Here is a 17,818-nt window from a genome sequence, read left to right on the forward strand (position 1 = left end):
TGATGCCAATTCTGGCTGTTTTTTCTGAAAAGTTGGTGACTAAGATACAATAGAGATGATGATTTTTCTTCAGGAAAATAGGTGAATTGTCCTTTTTAAAACGTTTATCATGGCACCTTTCAAACATACAAAAGTAGAGAAAATGTTCGACAAAACTCCCACGTAGCTGCTACCCACCCTCTACAGCTGGTAGCATTTTGCCATTCTTCGTGAATCCTCTACCCTTCCCCAGTTTTGTCTGGTGAAAAATTTAATGGGGCGGTCATCCAAGAGTTCATTAAATATGAAGACAGTAGGTCTGATGCAGCATTGGAAGTTACCAAAGCAAGACTATTGCAATAGTTATTAAAAATGCAAAATCTTTTTGTAACAGTTTAAACATTTGTTCATCAGAGGCTCACCTACTATGTGCCAGAGAAGACAGAGCCACGGGCCCCTCCACTCACATTCCAGTTGCAAGGGAGGACATGCATATGGGGGACTGTAGTCTGGGGTGCTGAGGTGGATGGCAGAAGCAGCACAAAGACCAGGAGAGTGGTCAACATTGCCAGCCAGAGAAGGCAGCAGGTAGAGGAGGCTTTGTTAGGCTGGATTCGGAATGACAAGGTGGAATTTCATTGGGTATGCCAGTCTAGACTGCCCCAGGACATTTGATTAGACATTTAGTTACAGATGGTGGGGGCAAGGTGACATTTTGGTCAAAAATAATTTCTTCAGTGATTATCATTCAAGTGTTGGTAATTGTAGTGAACCAGGAAGTAGATGTTCAATCTTTTATGTATCTCAAGGCATTTTTGTCTGTTTCTGATTTCTCTTAGCTTTTGCATATTTGTTTCTAATTTATTTCCATCCAGTTAGTTCTGCTCTGTAAATTGACTAGAAACTAACAACAACCAACGTTTCACTATGACAGAGGGCACAAGGCACTCTAGGACATAAAACTACCCTCCTTAGGGAGTACCTTCATCCCGAATGTGTATTTGTAAATGGAGGGTAACTGAGCGAGATTTATTTGCTTTTGTATCGCCAAGGTGGTTTGCTTCAAGGAACAACTATTTGTCTGACCAGGTCAGATGCTACTTCCAGGCAGAGAGGAGTGGGACCTCAGCACATCTGGGGAATAACGGGTTGTACATTTGGGGCACATTTGGGCAATACAGGATAGGGTCATGTTGGTAAGGCAGGGAGGGCTCAGAGTTATTCCCAAGGATTTGGCCCTGGTTCTGTAATCATGGGAGCCACTGGAGGTACTCCCAGATTAACAGAAGAGAGATGAGCAATTCAGTCTGGCCCCTGCCTTGTCTGGACCAGCTTGCTGTGAAACCTTGCAAAGGCTGTCCCTACTCTGGGGCTTGCTCAGCTCATCGGTAGGAGGGAAGTTCCTATGATCATGCTCTTCTGAGTTGTCAGATGTTTTTATCTGCTTTAAAACAGTTTTCCTTTCTCTCTTTTTTTAATCAGATGATAAATATTCTGTTCTGAACTTAAAGGTAAGATTCATTTTTTAAAAACCAATTTTCTCAACAAATAGCATTTCTGCCATAATTTTAAAAATTTTGTGTGATTTGTTGGGTGCGGGGGACATCTAGCTGTAAGAGTCCTTTCCCATTAAATGTTTTTTTAAAATACTTTTGAGGGGCAGCTGGGTGGCTCAGTTGATTAAGCATCTGACACTTATTTTGGCTCAGGTCATGATCTTGGGGTGTGAGATTGAGCCCTGCTTGGGCTCTGAGCTAAGCATGGAGTTTGCTTAAAATTCTCTTCCTCTTCTGCTCTTACCCACCTCCCGCCCAGTTGCTTGTGTGTGTGCATGCATGTCCACGCTTTCTCTCTCTCTCGCTCTAAAAAAAAAAATACTTCTGAAACATGAAGAAACTCGGATTTTCTGTAGTTTAAAAATGACTATTAAAAAATAACTGTAATGCACTGATTGGTTAGAAATCACATATATAGGGGCGCCTGGGTGGCTCAGTGGGTTAAAGCCTCTGCCTTCAGCTCAGGTCATAATCTCAGGGTCCTGGGATTGAGCCCCGCATCGAGCTCTCTGCTCATCGGGGAGCCTGCTTCCTCCTCTCTCTCTGCCTGCCTCTCTGCCTACTTGTGATCTATGTCTGTCAAATAAAATAAATAAAATCTTAAAAAAAAATCAGAATGAATGCAGAATGAATAGACTAACAAATTTGCAAATGTGGAAATAGTTTTTTTCCTCCTTTTTTGCAAACATGGAAATAGTTTTAACTTAAGTTTTAATGCTGCGATGCCATACGAATTTCAAAATTAAAGATTTCTTTTTTTTTTTTTTTTAAAGATTTTATTTATTTATTTGACAGAGAGAAATCACAAGTAGACAGAGAGGGAGGCGGAGAGAGAGAGAGGGAAGCAGGCTCCCTGCTGAGCAGAGAGCCCGATGCGGGACTCGATCCCAGCACTCTGAGATCATGACCTGAGCCGAAGGCAGCCCAGGCTGAGCTGGTGACTGAGCCACCCAGGCGCCCAAAATTAAAGATTTCTTAGCAGAGTTCATTCGTAGCCTTATCTACTTTGTCACCAAAAATTAGAAACTTAATATCAGATTGATGTGTAATGGCAAAATGAACAAGGTGTAATGGAAAAATGAACAAAAGTTCAAAGCCTTCCCTTTAACTTTTGGGTTTGAAAAGAAAGATCATATTCTTTTCTCAACACTTGGAAATGTGCTTCTCTATGGTGTGGGGTGTTTTTTTGTTTTGTTTTGGGTTTTTTTGCCTATCCCAAGGAAGAAAAGCCCAGTTAGTCTGCCCCGTGCATCTCTGCTGGGCACCTGCAGTCCTGTCTTTTGCTTCCGAAACAGCCTGCCCCTGACAGCCTGCCCCTCTTGAGACCTATGTGTGAAAACACAGTGGCTGAACTCAAGGGCAAAAAGTCAGGAAGATAGGGCACCTGGGTGGCTCAGTTGTTGAGCTTCTGCCTTCTGCTCAGGTCATGATCCCAGGGTCCTGGGATTGAGCCCTGCATCCAGCTCCCTGCTCACTGGGCAGCCTGCTTCTCCCTCTCCCACTCCCCCTGCTTGTGTCCCCTCTCTCGCTGTGTCTCTCTCTGTCAAATAATAAATAAATAAAACCTTAAAAAAAAAGAAGAAGAAAGCTTGACCAGGACTTCTTTCAGTGCCTAAGAGAAGTCACCAGAAGGGCAAGTTTCAATTAAAAGAAACAATGGATATTAGAGTTCCTAAAGTTAAAGCAGACTAAGAGGTACAAGAGCCAAAGTGCAGAGAAAAAGGTGTAATTAAGTATTTGATATACGCTGACCCAGCTGCTCATACCAGTTTCCTTTTAGAAGATGCTAGCACTTGTAAATCATTACTCTTGATTTTCTTCCCCAGGATGAAAAACCATTATGTGAGAAGCCTCCACCCTCCCCAGGTATTTGCCTTTTGAATTTAATTGTGATGAAAAGCTTCTAATTTGGGAGAATGCCCAGAATCATCATGTCTAAAATAAAGGTCACTTTTTCCCCCTGTAAAGACTGTTGCTTCTTTCCCGTTACTGAAATTGGGAAGAGGGGGCACCTGCGGGACTTCCACATTTGCTCTAAAAGAGAGGGTCTAAATGTTCAGACAGTGAACGTGAACGGTGTCCCCATGGGATGTGCTCAGACACTAGGAGGCCAGTGTCTGCAAAAGGGGGCTACTCAGTGTTCCCAGCACCTGCCAGGCCCATGCCAGGGAGCATGCCCACCTTTTCTTGCTTACCTCTCCTGGCATATTTTAAGCCATAGCTTCCATCTTAAATCCTATCTCAAATGTTTTCTTTGTGGGACATCTCCGAGTTCCGCTCTTGTTTTCAGTAGAGATGTGGATGTACTCATTTCTTCAACTACCATTTCATGTCCTAGGGATTGGATATGATGTAGCAGGGGCCAGGGAGGCTATTCGGAGCCACCGGTCCTTCCGCTAGTCCTTGCCTGCCCCCTGCCCCAGGGTTTGGGCGAGCCCCCTGTCCGGAGCCATCAGCCCTCCTGCCCTGGGGTTGAGCCTGTGAGTCCTTCTCTTCATCTGTCCCTTCCTCTCTGCCCCTACTCTAGCAGTCCTCCAGACTGGCTTCCCTGCGTCTGGGCTGGTCCTCATTCCCATTCACTTTCTTAACTGCTGGCTTCAGGGGCTCATCTGAGAGGAGGGACTCTTCCTTTTCACAGCTCTGCTTGAAAGCCTTTTCTGGTTCCTGGTGGCTTGCATAGCAAAATCTCCGTGTTCCATATTATAGTGTGTAAGCACCTCCCTGGGCTCCTGCCTCTCCCTCAGCCACCTCTTTCCCTGTGGCTTCCTGTATGTAGCCTCAGCAGACCAGCTACCCTCTCCCATACAAGCCATTCTCCTCACCACAGGGACCGAAGGACCTAGCACAAGGCCTGACCTGAAGGTGACTTGTGTGGTGGTTTTTTAAATACAATCTCATAATTTTGAGGTAAGATTGTAAAAATCAATATTTAAAAACAACTTCTCTACCTTTCCAGATGTAACTGGTAGAACACGGCAAAGATGTATGGAAATAACCAAAGAAAAGTTCAAGGAATTGAAAGAAGAAAATGTGCTTCTAAGTGGTGCAAACCAAACCCTTACTCTTGAACTTGACCTAATAAAACAAGCGATGAAAGAACTACAGTTAAAACTGAAAAGAACAGAAAAAGAAAACCGAAAGTTGAAAGAGGCTGAGAAAACATCTCCTCAGGAAGGTGGGGACAACAGTTCTTTTATTAAAGGAACAAGGAAGAATTCACCAATTTTTGTATTTTGTTCCCAGCTATCAGGACAGCTAGTATTTTAGGTTGTAATGTTTGCTTGTGTTTATGTTTATACTATATTATAATACTTAAGTTTCTTTCATTAATATCCTTGTTCAAATTTGATTTTGTCTGCTACATCATTATTATGCTAAAGAAATTCCAATACTTCTTTTGGTTCTTTATGCTTAGCTTAGTATCTTACATACATTTCCTATCAGTTTTTTATCTGCATGAACACCATATAAGAGTACCTCTTCGTGAGCTTGAGCCCTACATCGAACTCTGCGCTCTGTGTGGAGTCTGCTTGGGATTCTCTCTCTCTCTCTGCCCCCCCATACACTCTCTCTCTAAAGTATATGAATGTATCTTTTGAAAAGTGCCTCTTTCTCCACATACTTAGCAGTGATGAGGATTACATTTTTCTTACTAATTTGACAAACAAAAAGGTCAGGGAGGAAATCCTATTTTAATTTTATTTGTATTTTACTATCGATGAGCTTGAGTATTTTTTTTTCATATCTTTGCAGGTCATTTTTTTTTCTCTTTCATAAATTTTCCCATTTTATTTTATTTTATTTTATTTTTAAAGATTTTATTTATTTATCAGAGAGAGAGGGGGAGAGAGCGAGCACAGGCAGACAGAATGGCAGGCAGAGGCAGAGGGAGAAGCAAGGAGCTGAGCAAGGAGCCCGATGTGGGACTCGATCCCAGGACGCTGGGATCATGACCTGAGCCGAAGGCAGATGCTTAACCAACTGAGCCACCCAGGCGTCCCAAATTTTCCCATTTTAAATTGAGATACTGGGATGCGTGGGTGGCTCTGTCTTTTAAGCATCTGCCTTCAGCTCAGGTCATGATCCCAGGGTCCTGGGATCGAGTTCTGAGTCAGGTTCCTTGCTCAGTGGAAGTCTGCTTCTCACTCTGCCTGCTGCCTTCCATGCTTGTGCTCTCTCTTTTTCTCTGTCAAATAAATAAAAATCTTAAAAAGAAAAAAAAGATGTTTAAAAAAAAAAAGAAAAGGAATCCTTTTGAACAAAATAAATAAATTGAGACCCCTTGATTTTTTTTTTTTCTTACTGATTTGTAGGAGCTCTTTACATGTTAGGAATTTTCGCCCTTTTTCATGTATGTAGTGGTTTCTCAGTTTGTTGATAATTTATAGGATATTTTTCTTTTATGACTTAGGCCCTTGGTCAAGTCCTTTTTAACTCTAAGGTTATATAAATGTTCACTAATGTTTTCTCTATACATTGATCTGTTTATATTAGTCTAGTATTACGGCCTTAAGAAAAGTGTCTTCATACAGACTCTGTATTTCTTGTCTTAGCTACATCTATTCCTGCAACTTCATATTATTTGTGCTATTGACTTTTGGAATCTATTTTCTAATGTTTTCTAAATCTTTTTTCTTATGTTTTCTAATAAGACATTACTATTCTATGGGAAGGCTCTTAGTTCTAATAAATTTTCCATTTATTTTATATGGCTTTCAAGGTACAACTGTATCATCTGAAACATTTTTCTTTGCAATCTAAAATTTTCATTTTACTTTAATTGTATATGCACAGACTTTCAAAACACTGTTGACAGTTCCATTTTAAAACTACTAAGTTACTAAACTTTTATTCATTAATATCTATACATCTGTCCTCCACTGGCTCTGTGAGCCCAAAAGGGAAAAAAAGATCAGATGATTGGCAATTTACATAAAATCTTGATCAATTTGGTATAAGTTCTTCTAATATTAAATTTTTTTTTCAGTAGTTGCTGCCCCTGAACTACTTTATCTAAGAAAACAAGCTCAAGAACTGGTGGATGAAAATGACGCGTTAAAAATGACTGTCCATCGTTTGAATGTAGAATTGAGTAGATATCAGACAAAATTCAGGCATTTGTCCAAGGAAGAGGTAATGTTCAGTTTTAAAATATTGAGTTTTCTGATTTTTTAGGCTTTACTGTTGAATTGCTTTCTCTGTGTCCGCCTTTCGTCCCTTCCTTCCCTTCCTCCTTTCTCAAAACAAAAGCAATAAAGTCTATTTTTTTTTTAAGAAAGCCTGAGGATAGTACAGAACTATAAAAGTATGTAAATTAAGGAATAAAAGTCCATGTCAGCGGCTCCATTCTTAGTCCTGTTCCTCTTTTTTTTTTCGTACATTGTAATTTTTTGTGTACACATTTGTTTAATAGTCACTGCATTTCTAGACCAGGTTCAGGTAACTGAAGGGCCTTTATAATCAGTTTATATTGTCTAGATCCAAGATATGCTTGCAAACATAGGCTGGGGCAGAATGGGAAATAACATCTTTCTAGAGACAGGCTTAGAAACTCTAGTCCAGTAAGTTGTTTCCTACTCTGACAGCGGGGCTGACCCATGCCTGGCTACTAGGCCACCATTCACAGGTACAGCCAAGGTAGCAGGGTACAGACCACCAAAAACAAGACCAATCAGTCAGTCCCGTGTTCTGATATAGGTTTCACAATTCAAATCACCTGTATTCAAAAGTAAACTACAAAATCTTTGTAAGATATGTGTGCAGTCAAAAATGGGCTCACTGCCATCGGTAGGCCCCCGCTCTACGAGCCTGTGTCACATTTAAGATGCATCGAAAAAGTCTATTTGCCCTTAGACCGCGGAGACCAGCATTAAGTCTGACATATGTTGATTCATGTTCAAACAGATTCCTTTCTGCTTATGGGAGTTGGTTAATTTTTCTGGTTATGATATTGAAAATGAAGTCTTCTTGACAATGTCATCTGGTTCATGATGTTCCATCTTAAGCCTTATGCTAACAGCATTCGGTGCCTCACTGGGGCTTCTTCCAACTTTGGTCACCTCCCCAGAGCACAGCCATCTTTGGCTGACCAGTCCTGCTCCTCGGGGTATAGCTGTTATTTGTTGGTGTACCAACTTTGGAAAGAAAGCAGACTAGTTTACATAGCCACCCCACCCCCCAAATCATCCAGCTCTCATAGCCCATGGGACTTGAGTTCCTGATTCCCACAGGACCAGCAAACAAAGAATCAGTTTTGAAACAGGCATGGGAGCACCCCTCTGCAACTCCACACTGGGTTCAGCATGGGGGAAGCAGGCAAAAACAGCCACATCCTACTTTTTCCCTGGAAGGGGTTTGGCTGCATACTTTCCCAGCTGCTGCCCGAGGTCTGGTTTCCAATCAGCCTGCTTCTAGGTCCTGAAGACAGTTTTCCCTTTCAGGAAATTAATGAATCTCCATACACTCTCAGCTACTGGGAGCCGCTAAGAAGAAAGACAGTGGCTTAGGCAATTCACAGATGTTTGAGAGGCAACCAGATGCTCAGGCTGGGCTGGTTGATGAGTCTCATCTCATAAGAGACCAGTCTGTCAAAACTGGGAGATGTAGGCTGTGAAGAACACCAAGAGGAGCCGGAAGGTCAGGGCCTTGCCCTTAGAGAGTAGTGCACGTGAGGGACGGGGTTGCGGGGTAGAATAGGACATGTCAGGATATGAAGCCGACTGGCCCCTGCTGGAATCAAGGTGGAAAGCCAAAGGCACATCTGTTCTCACATGGTTCCTCAGAATCCAGGGCAGTTTTACAAGCTTCTGATTTTGCAGTAGGACTTAAGTTTAAATTTTTTTTTAAATTTAGATTTTATTTATTTATTTGATAGACAGAGATCACAAGTAGGCAGAGAGGCAGGAAGAGAGAGAGGAGGAAGCAGGCTCCCCTCTGAGCAGAGAGCCCGATGCGGGGCTCGATCCCAGGTCCCTGGGATCATGACCCGAGCCGAAGGCAGAGGCTTTAACCCACTGAGCCACCCAGGCGCCCAAGTTTAAATTTTTAAATAACAGCATTGAGGTATAATTCACATATTCACTTCACCCACTTAATGTGCACAGTTCAGTGATTTTTACTGCCCTCACAGAATCCGGCAACCATCACCATGGTCACTTGTAGAACAAGTTCATCATGACAGGAAGTTTCCTGCCTGCTAGGAGTCACTCCCCATTTCCCCCCACCACCTGCCCAGGCTCTCATAAGCACTAAGCTACTTTCAGTCTCTGTGGATTTGCCTGTTCCAAACATTTCATGTCAACAAGATCATACAACATGTGGTCTTTTGTGACTGACTTCTTTCACATAGCATGATGTTCTTTTTAACTACAGCAAAAAAAGTTAACATTCTAAGACAGGCTTCCTAGGCCAGGGCCTTTTGCAGGGCTGTGGGCGAGCCAGTTCCCCTTAAAAGGGTACAGACAAGTAGGCCCAGTGACAGGCCACTGCTCTCCCACACTGTCCTGCCCTGTGCAAATGGCCCATTCTCCGTGAAAGCCTTCCCTGATCACTCCCGTCAGAATCTCTCTTTCTCAAATCATCTCAGACTTCTGTTTGTATCACTCTTAAGGCAGCTAGAACTTTCTGCCCTGTACTGTATTTTTGTGTGTAGTATATTATGTTCATTTTTGTGAGAAGACTTCTGTTGTTAGATCATAAAGTCCTGGAAAACTGTTGCATTGTCATGTCTATAACGAGTTAGAGAATTCTCACTGTTTGCTGAATGAATGAGTGATGAGTGTTGTCACAATATTGTACACCTGAAACTAATATAATACTGTATGTTAACAACACTGGAATTAAAATTTAAACCTAATGAAGGAAAAAAAAAAAAGAATAAGGCCTGACCTTTCAGAGGAAGCATTGTTTAATTTGCCTTCACTATGTGTTTTTTTCTTAGACTTTAAATATTGATGGCCTCCCATCCAAGGGCCCAGCACCACCCTGGTTGGTAAGTAAAAGTTACTTAATATCAGGCCTGTATTTTCTGTATTTTCATTGAGTACCTAAGAAAAACCATTCCAAGTGAATTAAATTTTCTTCGCTTCTGAAAAATGTGCTGTTTGTTTTCAGATGTAAGACCCAAGTTAACCTTCTTTATTCCATTATATTCAGTTGGATATAAAGTACCTGTCACCCTTGTTACTGGCCTATGAGGACCGAATGAAAGAGAAGGATGAGCTCAATGCCACCCTTCAGGTAGGCTGGCAGACATCTCAGGACAAGGTTTATAAAAAATAAGACTGTTTAAAACTTGAAAGAAACATTTTAAAGATAGGTGTGCCCCAGTATCTACTGTGTACTCAGATGTCGGAGGGAGGGAAGGAAGGATGGAAGGGAAGAGGTAGGGAGGAAGGAAGGAGAGATAGGAGCAAAGAACGAGCATAGCGGTACCAATGGGTGGGAGAGAAAGAAAGAAGGAAGGAGGCAGGGAGGGAAGGATCAGTGGAGCAGGAGGGGTGCATTGGGGTGGGTGGGAGAGGTATGGACGGATGGGGTGGTGCTGCATCGGAAGCCCAGATTTCCCAGGCAGGCAGGGGCATTAAGTTCAGACTTAAGTGCTTCCTTATTCTCTGAAGAGCTGACCCCAGGGAAGTCCTGCTCTGTTGGTAGTGGTGAAGGCACCAGGTTTTTGTTGATTCTGCCTGATCACCTCTGTTTCATGGGAATGGCCTCTGGCAGCAGAGCTCGTTCTCATTACACAGGGGGGCAGGGCTATGTGGGTATGCTAGATGTGTCCCTCCTCTCCCTTCTGCTCATGTAAGTGGCCAGAGATCTCTGGAATTGGAAGGATCCAGAGAGAACAGTTTGGATTCCCTGAGCTCTGGCTGGAAGGGTCTGTTAAGTCCTGCAGCCTGCCCTTGTTACACACTACCTCACATACATGGTCCACGTGATGTGCTTTTGAACCTTTTCTTCTAGATTAGACACTTAACTTGGTAAAAGAGTGAATTAATATTACACTAATTAATTAGCTATCAAGCCAAATAATTAACAAAATTAGTTTGGTGCCTCTTCTAAAACTGGGTTCAGGGAACATTTTTTGTAAATGGCATTTAGTAAATATTTCAGGCTTTGCAGGCCACAGGACCTCTGTCTGCAACTCCTCAGCTCTGCAGTGGTAGCAGGAAGGCAGCTATAGACAAAGGGCAAATGAATGGGCGTAGCTGTGTGCCCATAAAACTTTACTACAAAACACGCCCTGGCCCTTGGGTTTTAGTTTGCCCGAGCCCTGTTCGGTAGAAGGGCAGTCAGCCACTGGGGAGTGTGTCTGGGCAGAAAGGTAAAGGAGAAACTCCTTGGCATTGTCAAGCTAAACCGGTAGAAGCATAAAGGTCTGAGAGAGCTGGGAGAAGAATATTTAGAAGCATCTGAGAATAAACATTGGTAGCCAAGGCTCTCCCTGAAGGCCGGCGCAAGTCAGGGAAGCCCAGTGAGGACTGGCTAAGAGAAGTGGGAGGGAGGAGGCTGCACAGGAATGCCAGAATACAGTGTTCAGGAGGGGAAAGTAGACCCCACGGCAGTCCTCAGTCCTGCCGATGACGGAGGAGCTGTCCTGACTGGTAGCTCCCCACAGGAGAGGCTTTCTCGTGATCACCACAGGGCAAAATCAGGAGACTCCAAGCCCTACCCACGCTGACCCCTTCCATTCCCGAGTGGGCTTTAATTAGGAGGAAAAGTTCTTACTTTTATCTAAAAAGCTCCCCATTTATCCTCCAAAGTCTTTAAACAAAGAAAAGATTGTCGTGTTCCTAGGCACCTCTGCTTTTTTTTGACTTGCCTTTATCTTTTCAAGTATTTGGCAATTCCAGAAAAATGGTATCAAATCAGGAATTGAGTATTTCGGACCCCGAGGCTATCTGTCCCTTGCGCTCAGCATCAGGGTTTCTCCTGGTTCCCCAGCAGCCCTTGGAGCTCCTGAAGGGCTGGCACCTGGCACTGATACCTGCTGTTCAGGGAGACTTTGCTAGAAAGCTGCTGACCTCTGACCTGAGGCGCGGCGGTGGCACGAGAGCTGAGGATGGGGCCACGTGTGTCTGTGCATGTTACAGTTCTCCTCCGCTGTGTTGCAGGAGGAAATGAGAATGTTTCGGGTGCGAGTCCAGGAAGTGGTGAAAGAAAATGAAGAATTGCACCGAGAGTTAACCAAGAGTAGTCCCGTGACCAGTGAGGAATGGCAAGTGGTGCTGGGTTTCTGATGTTTTGGTAACTCAAAAGGAAACAGAGTAATAGGGCGCCTGGGTGGTTCAGTGGGTTAAGCCATTGCCTTCGGCTCAGGTCATGATCTCAGGGTCCTGGGATCGAGTCCCGTGTCGGGCTCTCTGCTCAGCAGGGAGCCTGCTTCCCTCTCTCTCTCTCTCTCTGCCTGCCTCTCCATCTACTTGTGATTTCTCTCTGTCAGATAAATAAATAAAATCTTTAAAAAAAAAAAAAAAAAAGGAAACAGAGTAATAGGAATAAACTTTATGACATCATCGAATACGTTTTCTTTTTTGAACTAAAATATTTTCAGGGAGAGTTTCTAAGAAATTAATAAGGAACAATGACAATATAGTAGTAAACAGTTCTAATTTTAAGGGTTACATTTAAAATTCCAAGTAGGTTTTTAAACCTGAAATCCATCTACACTTCCCCTTTTATTTGCTGAGGTGGTGTTTCTCGAGGGCAGCCTTCTCACTGAAGACCTCTTGAGCCATATCCTTTTTGTCCCCCTGTGACTGTTCCCAGGGCTCTAGGACAGGAAGCTCAGGATGGGGCCCTGTACGACTAGCTCCCGTCTGCCCTGCCCTTTCAAGATTCTCTGACAGCTGAGTGTGGCCTCCCTCCAGCTCTCTGCTCGTGCTCCTGCTTCACCCCAGAACGCCCCTTCTGCACTCTTACTTACCTGTCAGGCCCTGCTCACAAGGCCCTGATGGAATGGTGCTGGTCAGTAGCTCTCCCTGAAAGCAGAGTTCATGGCTCCCTTGTCTCAGCTTCTGACCCAGCCCGAGACCCACGCCCCGTCCTGGTACCTGCCATGCTGTGCCTGCCTGGGTGTCTCCGTGTCTGTCTGCCCTGTCCTCCTCTGTGAGCTCCTCCAGGGCAAGGCCAGGTCCTGTTCATCAGCACAGCGGCAATACTGGCTAGTCCATGCATAGGAAAAAGTAAATGTCTTAGAAAGTCTAAAGGCACTATCCAACCACAGACTCTTCAGATCAATCCTTTTCTCCTTGGATAGCTATATTTAGTAACTCTTAACATGTCTTAACATCACTGAACAAAATTGAAAGGTTTTCCATGTGTGATGTCCAGGAATTTAGAATAGGAGTCAACAACACTCCTGCCATTAAGTGGGTTCTCACTGATGTGACGGTTGGGATTGGCCTGAGCAGCTACTGGACCTTAGTGCACTGTGCCTTCCCCTGTTGAACTTGGATTTTCTTCTGTCAGGGCTCCTAACATGCTTGCACTGGAACCCTGGAAAGCAGGCAGTTAGACTGCTTCCAAGAGCTCTCCAGAAAACTGAGATCACAGATCCTTCCTCTAACCTTGTATATAAATGCCAGTCAAACCCATTTACTTCTCTATAAAATCAAAATAAATAAAAGAAAGACCTCACTTTCAAATTGACGTGTGCAGTGTTCCCCTATCCTGTTTCTTTGGGTTTGCACTTGGCACCTGCTTTAGTGTGGTGGCCCGGGCAGTGTGTGGGGAGCCATTAGGTCTTGTGGTGCCTCTTGAGCCCCTCTAGCCGGCCTCCCCCTTCCTCTGAACTCCTTGCCCTCCAGCCGGTGGGGGGGTGGGGCATGGTTCATGGAGGCAGATCTCCAGCCACTCCGGAAGCTCCTGCCCCTGTGCCCTCCCTCAGCCTCCCTGGCTGCTGCCCCCATCCCTGTGCAACAGGCAGGGGTGCCTAGATACTCTGGCATAACAGCTTCCGACTTGAGTTGAAGCTCTCCCCTCAGTTTCACATAATTTCTCCGTGAACTTCTGGTTTGTAACTAAACTCTGCATTTCATTTCTGACTTCCCTGACCAGCCGAGATACCTCATGCTTTGCAGGCCTCGGTTTTTCCACCCATAAAATGGGAGGGAGTATTAAACTAAATGTAAGGCTTGAACTTTTTTTTCTCTTTTTAAGAAATAGGAGAGTCCCTTTCATTTAAAAAAGAAAGAAAAGGTGGAGGGAACGCAATTGGAGTTAAGGAAAGAAGAAAAGAAGAGGAAGGGAAGGAAGGAGGAAGCTAGGGAAGGAGAAGGGGAGTCCTAAGAAAGTCCAAAGTGTAGGGGCACTTGGGTGGCTCAGTCCGTTAAGGGTCGGCCTTTAGCTCAGGTTATGATTTCAGAGTCGTGGGATCCAGCCAGCGCTTCAGGATCCCTGCTCAGCAGGGGATCTGCTTCTCTCCTTCTCCCCCTCCCCCCTGCTGGTGTGTACCCATGCACGCGCGCTCTCTCTCTCTCTCTCATAAATAAAATCTTTAAAAAAAAAAAAAATGTTCAAAATGTAAACAGGAGGAAGTGGAGCTAGTCCTCCTGAGGTAAGAATAAGGAGGCCAGGCCAAGGGAGCCCCAGTGGGCTCCTGTTCCTGGGCTCCCATTCTACACAGCAAGATAGCTAGCTCCCTCCCCATCCTGGGTGCTGTGTGGGCAGCCCCTGTTAGAGGGAAGTCACTGGTACAGCTCGCTCCTTTCCTCTTTTTTCTCTCCTTCCTCCACCTTACTTTTTGAGTTCACAGTGAAAAGTTGTGATAATTTACTGGTTTACCATTTCCTTTGAATTTAACTAGGTTTCTAACGGACCCTTTAGCTCATTTTAATTGGAATTTTTGGTCACCAAGGTTGAGCTGAGCCAGAATTGACTCCGCACCCTCTGTAAGGAAAGGGCAGTTTTAGTACAGTATGGTTTAAGAAATCAGCCAGAGGCTTTTCACAGTCATTATTTGGGGGCAGATGTGCTATTGATTATAAGGGAGTACTTCTCTGTCAAAATGGGAACTTTCTGAATTCTTTCCAAATTCTTCTAATTTCCTACTGGCTTCAGAATAATCCATTGGGTGTCAGAATTGGAGGTTAACACATGAAACAAGATTAGCCATTTGGCAACCGTTCGAGCTGGGTGTTGTGTTGTGTACGTGAGAGTCTGTTCTCCAGTTCTTTTCCGCTTTTGTGTATGTTTGAAATGTTGCATTTTAGAAAGTTATTGAAGCAGTTCATAATGCAGACTTTATCTCTCCTCCCCTATCCCATTCAATGCGAATGGTAGGATGAGCTGTGTGAATGACGTGTTTAGCATTAAAACTCGTCCAGATGTTCATGACCGGCAACATATCAATGGCTTTTAGATGCCGGAGTGTCTCTGTAATCATTCAGTACCTGAGTGGCAGAATTTAACTTTGTAAATCAATTGTAGGCGTCAGCTCCAGACTCAGGCGGAACTGGTTTTAGAGGAGAACAAGTTGTTGATAGAGCAGCTGGAGATTCAGCAGAGAAAAGTCAAGGACACCCACCAGGAGCGTCTCCAGGAAGGTGAGCTATCTTTCCAGCATCACTGGACACCGGTGCCTCCGTCCCCCACCCTGCTCCCAGTAGGACCCCCTTCAAATTGCAAATGGAGGAAATCACATTTCTAGAATGTGTTCCTCTTCACTGAAAGGCAGCTGTTTATGTTACAATATACCCAGTGTTACCCATAATGTATTGATCGCTTTCTCTTAGATTCCACCACGTCTTTCCAGTTATTCTATATATCTTAGAAAGCGGATGTAGATGACCCCTTTAGAGTCAGCAGAACTGGCTTTGTGGGGATTAGTGCCACGTAAGTGGAAAAGATCATGTGAGGTGACCCTTTGAAACAGCACCAGCAAGGGTACCTGAATATTTGTTACGTGAGTGAATGAGTAGAATGAATTCTCTCTCCGAACAGTTTCTTTGTGCTCCTGCCCTTCCTGGTTCAGAGCTGTGGGTGCTGTGATAGGCTAAGTCTCCCTCCCGTGCCTTTCGTGTGTACCTCCCTGCCCTGGGAGCCTCAGAGCGCGTGGCCACGGGCTTTGAAGTGGGCCAGATTGAGTCATTGCTTCCTCTTTGGTTGAAGCCCAGAGCACAGAAGGTGGTGGCGTTTTCTTGTGCTTTACTGACTTTCCTGCCCTCCGTGCAGGAGGGCAGAATGTAAGTGTCTTGACTGAGCCAGTGTAACCCCTCCTTTCTCTCTTCCCCTCTGCTCCTGATTATGTAACGATGCCCTTAATGCCCTGGGCACTGAAGCCCCCACTGCTGCTGAAGTTATTCCATCTGTTTCCACGAGCCAGCTCCTGTGTAAAAGTGAGAGTGTCTGGGGCCACCTGGGGAGGCTCAGGCGGTTGAGCATCCGACTCTTGGTACCAGCTCAGGTCATGATCTCCCACTAGTGGGATCGAGCTCTGACCATAGCCTGCTTCAGATTCTCTCCCTTCCCTCCCTCCCAATTTACTCTCTCTCTCAAATAAATAAAATATTTTAAAAGTTTGATATAAAAATATAAAACCTCAGAGCATCCAACAGGAGCTTAGTTCACAGGACTTCCCCTTAGACTCTATGTGGCACAGACGTATTTGCCTTTACTCTAGCATCATTTGGAGTGGAAGGGAGAGAAAGTTGTCCTCCTGTCTTTGTTTTTAAGACCAGAAATGGCAGAGAAAATTAATTTTGTATTTCCCAAGCTTAATTTCTTCAAATGTTACAGATGTGAGCAGGTATGTTGCTGGTTCTGGTTGTGTAGATTGGGACAACCTTTAGGCCTCTGTAATTTGATCCAGTCAGCTGCTTGTCCTATTTTCCTGTTTCCCAGAAGGAGTTATTCATTTTGACGAACTAAATCTTTTCATAGAGTAGAAGGATTTTTTAAAATTTAATTTTATTTTTTCAGTGTTCCAAGGTTCATTGTTTAGGCACCACACCCAGTGCTCCATGCAATACGTGCCCTCCATAATACCCACCACCAGGCTTACCCATTCCCCTATTCCCCTCCCCTCCAAACCCCTCAGTTTGTTTCTCAGAGTCCACAGTCTCTCATGGTTCGTCTTCCCTTCTCATTTACCCCAATTCACTTTTCCTTTCCTTCTCCTAATGTCCTCCATGTTATTCCTTATGCTCCACAAGTAAGTGAAACCATATTATAATTGACTTTCTCTGTTTGACTTACTTCACTCAGCATAATCTCCTCCAGTCCTGTCCATGAAGATACAAAAGTTGGGTATTCATCCTTTCTGATGGAGGCATAATATTCCATTGTGTATATATATGGACCATATCTTCTTTATCCATTCGTCTGTTGAAGGGCCTCTTAGCTCTTTCCACAGTTTGGTGACTGTGGCCGTTGCTGCTATGAACATTGGGGTACAGATGGCCCTTCTTTTCACTACATCTGTATCTTTGGGGTAAATACCTGGTAGTACAATTGCAGGGTCATAGGGTAGCTCTATTTTTAATTTCTTTCTTTCTTTTTTTTTTTTTTTAATTTATTTGACAGAGATCACAAGTAGGCAGAGAGGCAGGCAGAGAGAAAGAGGAGGAAGCAGGCTCCTTGCTGAGCAGAGAGCCTGATGCGGGGCTCAATCCCAGGACCCTGGGATCATGATCTGAGCCGAAGGCTGAGGCTTTAACCCACTGAGCCACCCAGGCACCCCTCTATTTTTAATTTCTTGAGGAATCTCCACACTGTTTTCCAAAGTGGCTACACCAACTTGCATTCCCACCAATGGTGAAAGAGGGTTCCCCTTTCTCCACATACTCTCCAACACATGTTGTTTCCTGTCCTGATAATTTTGGCCATTCTAACTGGTGTAAGGCGGTATCTCAGTGTGGTTTTGATTTGAATTTCCCGGTTGGTTAATGATGATGAACATTTTTTCATGTGTCTGTTAGCCATTTGTATGTCTTCTTTGGAGAAGTGACTGTTCATGTCTTCTGCCCATTTTTTGGTATGATTATCTATCTTTTGGGTGTTGAATTTGAGGAGTTCTTTATAAAGCTTGGATATTAGCTGCTTGTCTGTTGTTGAAGCATAAAACTTTAAATCCTTCTATTCTGTAGTAGTACTTACTTCTAAGTGCTGCTTTCAACAGATGCCTGGGAAGTGTCTTATCATTACATATACGGTGTTTCCCAGGACAAAAATATTTATGATTTACTTTAAAATAAAAGAGAAGAAAAGTCATAAATTCAGTCTATATTTGGGTCCTATTTGATGTCCTTAAAGACTTGAAAATCTTGCAGTTTTAGGAACAGCAT

At 43.9% G+C, this 17,818-nt stretch overlaps 1 protein-coding gene across 6 annotated transcripts in view; it reads left to right on the forward strand.

The window, feature by feature from the left end:
- The window catches only part of CEP89 (centrosomal protein 89), a 66,397-nt gene that overhangs the window by 23,227 nt on the left and 25,352 nt on the right, over positions 1-17,818 (forward strand). For 4 of the 6 annotated variants that reach the window (XM_013062875.1, XM_004765214.2, XM_013062877.2 and 1 more), the window contains 8 exons: positions 1,462-1,490; positions 3,362-3,401; positions 4,492-4,710; positions 6,523-6,668; positions 9,475-9,525; positions 9,690-9,773; positions 11,648-11,751; positions 14,964-15,079. In XM_013062875.1, the coding sequence (XP_012918329.1) occupies positions 1,462-1,490; positions 3,362-3,401; positions 4,492-4,710; positions 6,523-6,668; positions 9,475-9,525; positions 9,690-9,773; positions 11,648-11,751; positions 14,964-15,079 (789 nt within the window). The remainder of the gene's footprint in view (positions 1-1,461; positions 1,491-3,361; positions 3,402-4,491; positions 4,711-6,522; positions 6,669-9,474; positions 9,526-9,689; positions 9,774-11,647; positions 11,752-14,963; positions 15,080-17,818) is intronic. The other 2 variants (XM_013062876.1, XM_004765215.2) reach the window with 1 other exon arrangement.

Source organism: Mustela putorius, unplaced genomic scaffold, assembly GCF_011764305.1.
Source record: "Mustela putorius furo isolate JIRA1106 unplaced genomic scaffold, ASM1176430v1.1 tig00000174_pilon_pilon_pilon, whole genome shotgun sequence".
NCBI classification, from domain to species: Eukaryota; Metazoa; Chordata; class Mammalia; order Carnivora; family Mustelidae; genus Mustela; species Mustela putorius.